The sequence below is a fragment of the Acipenser ruthenus genome, chromosome 8, assembly GCF_902713425.1.
Source record: "Acipenser ruthenus chromosome 8, fAciRut3.2 maternal haplotype, whole genome shotgun sequence".
NCBI classification, from domain to species: Eukaryota; Metazoa; Chordata; class Actinopteri; order Acipenseriformes; family Acipenseridae; genus Acipenser; species Acipenser ruthenus.
The window spans coordinates 4976003-4985587 of record NC_081196.1 but is presented as its reverse complement, the minus strand read 5'-3'; the positions used below and the strand labels follow the sequence as shown (position 1 = coordinate 4985587).

The following is a 9585-nucleotide window of genomic DNA, read 5'->3' as shown; positions in this document are numbered from 1 at the left end:
TTTAGGAATATCAGTAATTTCTTAAATATGAGACTTGAATGATAAATTTGGATCAAAAGTGACCCCCAAATTCCTCATTTCCAGTTTTCGATTTGATGAAAAACTGCTGAACCTTAACTCCTGTAAGTCAATGCTTTTTATTTGGTTCTGATGGCCCAAAAACATGATCCTGTTGTGTATTAACTGCACTTATTGCATCTTCACTGCAGTTTAACTCCAGTTAAATTCTCTTAAATGTGAGGTTGGAATGAACTGATTGTGGAAACCTGGGGGCGAGTTTCACAAAGCAGTCCTTCGTAGCAGATCTGCTGAATCCAATTAACTTCAATTAAAAAAAGAGAAAAAAGAAAGAAAATAACACATTTATCCTTTAATCATAGAGACTTGGTGAGTGGATTGCTACTAAACTGTATCGTTCTATCTTTAAAAAAAAAATTAAATAACAGGTAAAAAATAAGATAGCTTGCTAGCGAGCTGCCTGCTAGGTGCTAGCAGTGGTTTGTGAAAATGGGTCCTGGATTTGTACCTGACTTCCTTTAGCTTTTCTGTTGCTAGGCAAATAGTTTTGGTTCCCAGTGAGGTGACAGGAGGCCTGGATTTCTGCCAGCTGATGCCTACCTGTTCTGTAGCTAACTAAACAAAAGGATCTGGCTACCAATGCATTTTGCCTGGTTTCGAGCTTCCATGTTCTGCCACTAGAGAGAAGGTACGATTCCCACCAGATACTTACAAAATAACCGTGGCAACGCTTCGTAATGCTTGCCCTTTCACAGTGCTGTTGTTATTTTCTTTTTCTTTGTATGACAGGTAGGACCAGGCAGGTAGAAGTGTGCTTCTTCCCTAGGTGCCAGACTCAGGGATTGGTCCTTTGTTTGTAAAAGGTCTGGCATTATGACTTGAGGCACCTACACTTACAGGTTCTTCAGCTAAGAAGGATTTTTAATCCATTAATCCAATTCAGTTCCTGGAAGGTGTGTTTTTTTTCTTTTTTTTAAAACATATTTATGAAGGTTATTGTCATGTTGAAAAAATAAATAAATATTAGAATATTGCTAAGCAATGGAGTGTATTTTAATGTAAAATTGAACACGATTAAAGGTTACTGTGTTACAGGAAATGATTAGAAACAGAATTATAAATGTATTTGCATGCGGGGGGCTCCAGTAATGTAATGAAATGATGTACAAAGCACACAGTCTAGCCTCCAACACCAGCAGCTATTGCACACCTGTTCAGGAGCTTCATAGATAATTGCTATCTGCTTACTACCAAAGGGAATGAGGACCTTACACTTTTGCCATATCTGTTTCAAAATGTAACGCAGGTAGAACATTTTACAAACTGTAGCCAGTGCTGTGGAAATTATTGTAAGTGAAAGTCCAGAAAGTAAGATGCATCAGTTTAACCTCTTTACTGAAGCGATTGAGCAGCAGATACTGTGTCTGTAATAAAGAGTAATCACATTTTACTTCACGGCATGAACACAGATACATTTCAGTGTTCCTATGGAAACAAGATAGAGGGCCTGGTGTTTGTTTAGTTTGCTCCAGTGCTTGTCAGATTTTGGCTCAGTTTTGTTTTTTTAAAAAGCGAGAATCATAATGTTAACAAACTAGCTGCATGTAACAACTTCTGTATAGGTGGAAGTAGTTACATTTAAAACTTAAGAGTTGTTTCGTACTACTTTTATTGCTACTTACTTTGAAATGGAGGCACTGGTCTAAACGGAACAAAAATTGGGCCTACTGTGCATCCACTGACTAACCCTTCTTGAGGGCCTGCGTTCAACCCACTTGACAGCTCTACCTCCTCTGAGAACCCCTTCGCTGTGTCTATTGCTGTTGTCTCTTCTGCAGTGCCTTATCATGGCATTGCCAACATTTTATGGTTCTCTCCAGATATGATTTATTCTGGTCCCAAACAAAAAGGTATGTCCATATAAGTTGTGTATAACTGGACCAACATGACTTCACTCAGTTATTCAACGATTCCACAACTAAAATGTCTGGTCTGGGATGCTGGAGATGCTTCACTATCACGCTAGCACATTACAAAACCTGGGGTAAGGAAAACACCTCTGTATCACTGATCCAGAGTTTCCCTCCCCCACCAGCCTCAGCCTTGAACAGAAGGCTCAAAGCACAGTACAATTGTTATGTTTACGTTTTTCACTTATTTATGTAACTGCGCAGGGCTGTTCCACCTTGAGTGGGGTGAAAATCAGCTTGTGTCTTACACAACCCTGTGATGTATATCTTTTTTTGATAATAATAATTTAAATAAGAATAATTAATCTGTACTTGTCATGTGATAGTTGCAATAAGCCAGGGTGTCATTGGAAATAATAATAATAATAATAATAATAATAATAATAATAATAATAATAATAATAATAATTGATTAAGTGATTTTTTAAAAACATACAGGTTGTTTTATTTATTACCAATGTTTACATTAAGGACCTTTTCTATGTTTTTAACAACAGCCAAATATAATCTGTATACAGAGGTTTTAAATGCTTTTAGATGAGAGCATTGCTTGTTTTGCTGAAGAACTCCAAGGCATAGCTTGTTTGCATAAATTCAAAATTCCATCATTCCAAGTCCAATTACATCGTTGGCATTACCGTGATCCCATACTGAATGGCTGGTAAACTGTATGAATTAACTGGCCCATGGTGACCTCTGGTTGAAAAACATTCCTCACAATGAAATTAGCTTTCTGTCAATTTGAGGCAGCTGTGGGAAGAAAACAAAAATCTGAAACAGGGGGTTTAATGTGTACTAACACAATATGTTTGCAGATTGTATTTATTTTTCCTTTGCTACTTAATGGACAGGTACGACGAACATGTATTCCTACAAGAGCTTTTATCACTGGGCAGGATTTGGCACTTCTGCATAACAGGAGGGGTTGAAAACCTTTCATATAAGCATCCCAGTTTAGAGTGCAGGTCATTTGCATCATTACAGGACAATATACTACATCCTATACACTAGTCATTGAAAGTTCATAAGACTGTTGCTTTGTCTTTTGAAAAAGTGTTGTTTATTCAAAGAACATTAATCAGAAGGGTTTTGACAGACTGCAGTAGACAAACCCCTCAGAAAAAAAGGTGTTCAGTTTTTACCATATTTCACAGTTGGGCTGAGACCCTTACAGATCAATACTTATGCTACAGTATATAATGTTGCCTGATAGACTGCAGGCTCAACAAGCAACTTGAATCCTTGTGATTGTTTCCAATAGGTGCCCCTAATTTGCTCTAGTAGCCTTTTCATTACTCCCAATTCTCTTTTTTTTTTTTAAACATGACAAGACTATAGACAGCCTTCCCCCCACATTGGTATTCACTGTGTTAAGAGTACCCCCAGTGCTCTCTGTAGAACTGATCCCTTTCAGAGTTCATGTTTAACTGTGTCATTCACTTGCCTCACGGTTTCAGAGCGCCTTCATTCTTCTCCATTGTAAGGCTACTATACCCAAAGACAGTACTGCATTGCTGTAATTTCATAAATTGCTTGTAACATGGCATTTTATTTCTGTAAGGGTAACCACAGATGTGATTACAAACTCATAAGTAATAGAGTAGACACAAAATGCACACTAGGAGTATGATGAGCTGGATTTCCACTTTCCCCTTGATAAGTTTCCCAATTTAAAGGGCTTAGAACATGAACATGAATGTAGTTTAAGAAAGAGTAAGAGGGAAATGTGAACCAGGTGCAATCACAGAAAGTGTAATAATGGCATAGGTTTTATTATTATTATTACTTTACTAAATGAAATGTGGTATCATTATTATTATTACTTTGCTAAATGAAATGTGGTATCATTGCAGCGCAGTGGAAAACCGGGCTCTCTGTCCTTGTCAGACTCTGTATCCATTTCAGTTGACAGGACTCTCTTAACAAGAACCCCACACAGCAGGGCATTAGTAGGGATGACTCTGTTACGTGTGGGTTTGCACTGTCTGCTTTTTGAGACTGGAGCTGAGGGTACTGCATCTTAATGAGGCAGCTCTTTAGAAGGAGAATGCACAGTAATAAATAAATACAATCCTTAATCTGAAACCTGTCCAGGCAGCAATTCACTTTAATGGGAGACACCAGGCTGCCCCCACACCTTTATTTATTTAATTTGGCAGACTGTGGCCTATCCTTGCACAAGATGTGTCTATAATGAAATATGTTTTGAATTATTCTCAGACAAATATTAGTATTATAATAATAATAATAATAATAATAATAATAATAATAATAATAATAATAATAATAATAATAATAACAGTGCCTTCGTTTTATTTTTTTATTGTGTTTAATAAAGTCTCATTGTGTTACCACTTATCACTATTAAGTATTGTAAATATTCAACCAGTACCTACACTGCTGTGCAAGCCTTTGACATTTTGCACACTTGGAGTTACACTACCATAGAATCAACCTGCTTTAATACTACCATAGAATCAACCCGCGTCATCTACAGAACGTCAACTATGCATTAAAAAAATAAATAAATAAATAAATCACATTTACCTGGTTGACAACCACTGGGTAAATGTGATGGATTAGCTACGACAACACTTCATATTAGCTGCTCATGTATGGTTTACTTTGAGTTGTTGTGATCACAAGTTTTTGAAGATTCAGGTCAATGTGAATTAAAGAATGCTAAATGACAAGCTTGGTTTCTTCTCACCCAAACTAAGCTGTATTAATAACAGTCAAAGTTGTTGTAGTAGTGGAAAACACTAGTGGAGGCTTTGAGTAAATTGTTGATGCTCATAACATGGATATATTGTAACTCCTGAATGTGACTTTTGCACAGCATAATAAAACAAGACAGCAAGCAGCTGATCATGTGATATTTGCAAGTGATATCATATCTATCAAACAAACAACCAAAACAGAAACTAAATACATTCTGTGAAAAGTAAAGCCCAGCATTCGGGAATCCCCCATTAGCTCTTTCTCTCTGATGTTGGGAGTCGGGGGAGTTTCCGAATTTTGAGGGTGGGAAGCAAAAGGAGGAGTCAGTCTCTGAGTAGAAACAGCCTTGTAGTGTAACTCATCCTCCTCACTCATTCCACCTGCTGAATGAATACTGGCGTGGACAGGGTGATACTGCAGAGAGAAGTGAAATAAAACCAACTTCCTCGTTGATACATATATATTTAAAAAAAAGCATTTTTGTTGTTTTAAATTAGGATAGACATTAAAAGCAAGAGGAGAACACAAGTTTCTTATAACAATCTTTTTATATATATATATATATTTCACCACCATACGGAGAAGACAAAGTCCGCGAGTTTGGCCTGAGAGACAGGTAACAAACCGAACAGGTTGCGTCGAGAACACAAAGACATTCTGAGGATGGATTCTTCGGCAGTATCCTGGGTTACAGCCTTATTTGCCATGATATCAGCGCTAGCCCTGCAAGGTAAGTTTTTCTCTTATAAATATGTTTTTTTTTTCTTTTCTGTATGTACTTTAATACCATATTTAATATATAGCACTAGCAGTTGTGAGAGAGTAAGAAGCAGGTTTGTATCGTGTACAGCTGCTGGCGTCCCACCAGAAGCAGCAGTTGGTCTAGTACCGGTACAATCATTTTACATGCGGTCTGTTATACGAGGTAATTGCGAGTATAAGCATTAAGTATATCTGTGGGGTTTCTGAATGGTTGCGTTGCACAGTGCAATATTCATTTGGTTTAAGTTTCTATGGGTTATAGTGTTTCTTTTTTAGTTTCGGTATGTATTAGTTAGTGGTCTCAATGGAAATCCCATTATGATACAGTGTAATATCTCAGGGTGAGTCATTACAAAAAAAATACACGTCACAGCTTTAACTTACCGGTTAAGTACGCAAAAAAAAAAAAGTAATTCTGACTAATTCCTCCAGTGACCCGTTCACCCGTGAACTTGGACGTTTTATTTCCTGATCGGCCATACTAACCATTCGCAGTTACTTATTCATTGAGGTTCATTCGAGCAACAGCTTAAAGCAACGAAGGAGCTAGAAGTTGCTTTTCAGGTTTGGTGAAGTTAGTAAGCACAAGTTTTTTTAAAAAAGCGGGGAGTGTATTTTTTTTTTAAATAAAAGGGTTGAATTAAAAGTCTTATTGTTTACTTAAAGGGTAAGTGTTGGTGGTCGCTGTTTAATGTTAAAACTGACAAGTGTCCTTTTTACCTTTTTCCCCATGCATTCTGATATTAAATTTCAAGGAAATAAGTAAATAAAATACATGCACAGTGCGTACTGTAGAGTACTGTGAAGGGGCTCATTCAGACACGTATATTTGTCTGTTTGAAAAATATCTGCACGAAAACTGTCTTCTATTATAGCCTCCATACATTTCTGTATTGTTTCAAACAACCGCTATACACAACAAATAATTCTTTAAACTACGCGCAATCTCAAAACCCTGCACACAAAGGGAGTTAACTGCGGCATTTAAACTTATGTCTTCCTTTCAGCGCGGTCTGTTCATGTGAACCACCCTTAAATGAACCATTAAAGCTCCTGAAACAGATGCTTAGCAACCCTTTGGTGCTAATCTCATATATATTTTTTTTTAATAAATACCCCTCAATTTAGTTAGCGCATTGTTCTCAAAGCGGCTGGTGTCTGTCTTCACAGACACCTTTCAAATATCTAATCTCTTTTTTCGTATATAGCAGGCTGACTACTGTATTTAAATCGCCCCTTTACCACACAGTCGGGATTGAAGTAGGAGGATTATTGTCAAGCTTTGATTGAGACACAATGTGGCACTTTGTAAAGTCATGATGAGTAGTATTTTCAGATGAGCGGGCCTGTACCACTCCCTTGAATTAGTACATCATTATTGGAGGGAGGGTCCAGTATGGGAATTATTTGAATGCCTGGCAGGCTGGCCATTCTGACTGAAGGAGTGGCTCCACAAGCCATTCCATCAGAAGTAAAGAACCTGTAGGCTGGTTTCTTCTGTGTAATTATTACCCCCCTGTTTAGAACCCTTTGGATTCTTGCTTCTGAACCCAGTGTTGAGTGTATGGGAATGGGTCTTTATTCTGTTGGGTTTTTATATAACCTATGACCCTCTCTTCAGTGTACCAGTATAACCTGTTTTATGCAAAAAGAGGGTTTCATAGAAAGCCTCAGGACCCATATGATGTTAAAGAAATCTCTAGAACCCTGTTTTTCTAAAGTCTACATCACGCAATGGGTATAAGTGTCACGCCCAGTTTGGCGCCTAGCTGTAAAACTGAGCAAGCAGGATTGAAGTGTGTAGATGCAAATTGGCTTGTTTGTTTGTGGTGTCACGTTTGATTTGGCACACAGAGGTAAAAGTAATGCAACATGCCATGCCATTCACAATACTGCACGTGCTGCGTTGATAGTGTCTTTGTTCCATTATTGAACTCTTTGGTGACTGGAGGCCTATCTCTCTCTCTCTCACACACACACACACACACACACACACACACACACACACACACGAGGTAATAGATACTGCTCACTATGTTTACTCTTTAAGTGAGAATCACTCCTGAGCATATCTACACCCGCCTGCTACAAACTGTCTTATTAAGCCGACTGTCCTTGTCTTCACACTGTACTGCTTGGCTGGGGTTTTTGAGTCTACTTGTGATCTAGTTTTGGGAAGAGGTCCTGACCTTTTGTCACATCGGGTCACATGGTTTACAACAAAATAGTACAGGAATTCATCAAACTTACAACAACAGTAATATAATTAGCAGGGGGAAATGTAACTGCCTGGAGTCTTTTAATTACAACAATTGGAATCTGTCTTGCATTAACTTCCATTGCAATTTCAAATATTTTTATTACAGGGTATGTACTTTGAGCTAACCAGGGCTGAACAATGAATAAGGTGCTTAATTTCTACTGTATATGACTTGTGGTATAGAAACTGCTTCTGAATGGAAAGGCGACACAGCTTTGATCAGTAAGGACATTTCATAGCTTTGCAGTTTTGCCCACATAGATTTCTGAAGTTGTTTCCCCCTCTCCCCTCCGAGAATAACCTCTGCCTCAGAAAGATACCAGTATTGAGCAGAAAGCTTTTACCATCTGATTAAAAAAAACACAAAAACCATCAAATGAGATGGCAACGATAGTGCTCTCCTGTCAGGATCTACTATGAGAATAAATTAGCTGTTATAAGGGGAGGCTGACTTGAAGCTGAATAACTGTTGAAAAAACAGGAGTGTCGCTCGAGTACAGGATACAGCTAATTGTAATGGAAATAGATTAAATCTGGTGAAGGTGAAGAAAAATACTTGCTTCCTAAGTTCTTTTCAAAATGCGAAGCTGGGAATGGTTATCAGTACTGGGTGGTGTAGACTGCAAGCTCTAAAAATAACCCTTGGTGGAGCCGATTTGAAGTGTGTAGATGGATGTGTGTGTGTGTGCTGAAGAGTTTACATCAGCCATTGGTTATTGCGACCAGGTGGATTTAATAGTGTGCAGGCTTGGTTATCTTTTCTCAAGCGTCTAAAGGTGGCTGGAGGCTAGCCCTGTCTTAAAAAGTGCAATGAAAAGGCTAGCTTTATAGAACGTCTATGTTTTGAAGTGGTATTCCTAGCTAGTTAAATTCAGATGTGGGTTGATGTAATGTTTTGAAAAAGTTTCAGCATAAGACCACAGTGGCTAGGATTACTTCCAAGATATATACTGGGTATAGGCTTTGGAGAGTTTTCAGGAGTGTTTTTTTTCTTCCTGACACTATACACATGAGTACAGTTTCGTTTTGCTACCGTGTGACCTCATTATTTCACAAGTCTGTCAAATGGCCAGGGTGATTGTGTGACGGGGTGTGTAGAGGGAGTTAAAAGGAAGAGCATCCACGTGACTTCTTATTCTTTTTCAAAGGCATTTTTCTCATTTCTCAGTTCTTGATCTAAACTGTTTATTGGTTAAGTAAGAAAGGCCCTAAAAGTAATGTCTGCCAGTAAACTTTTCACTGGGGAAAGACTAGGCAGAGACGGCACATTTTTATTTTCAGCTAAATAGCTTCTTTGCCTTTTTTTTATATAAAGGACTTTCCAGGAAAAGCAAATGACATATCATAAAGTCATGCTTTTATTTTTTTTAGTTCTCCTTTTATGAATGTGCACTGTTTCCCCGTGATGTAACTTCCCTGTCACCAAAATGTAACTTGCAGAACAGAGAAGGGGGGAAGTCTGGAAGGTCAAGTTATTTTTATTGATTCTTTTTTTTTTTAACATACAGTATGCACTACTGGATAACATTCAAATGAATCCTCTTGTTTCGAGTGGGTCGTATGCCCTTGAATTTAATTGAATAAAGTGCAATAGGTCTGTGTATTAAACAGTCATGTGATTTCACATGAGAGAATTGATTTCATGTAAAAAAACAAAACAACAAAACACATACATTGGAGGAATACCAATCTTTAATATCTGCCCAGGGGGAGAAAAACAGCATCTTAATATATTAATAACACATGACCAAACACCTTTTCATATTGTATTGATAAGCATGCAAATGGGGTGGGGGTAGTATGGATTTGGCAAGCAGACTGGCCGTTTGAAATAATTATCGGTCTTGCTCTTGT

General features: G+C 37.9%; 1 protein-coding gene across 2 annotated transcripts in view; it reads left to right on the top strand.

The window, feature by feature from the left end:
• The first annotated feature begins 5026 nt into the window (after positions 1 to 5026).
• Positions 5027 to 9585, top strand: part of LOC117972676 (CD166 antigen homolog) — a 37423-nt gene continuing 32864 nt past the window's right edge. Inside the window, exon 1 of one of the 2 annotated variants that reach the window (XM_059028189.1) lies at positions 5027 to 5439. In XM_059028189.1, the coding sequence (XP_058884172.1) occupies positions 5373 to 5439 (67 nt within the window). In that variant the 5' untranslated portion in view covers positions 5027 to 5372. The remainder of the gene's footprint in view (positions 5440 to 9585) is intronic. The other variant, XM_059028188.1, reaches the window with a different exon arrangement.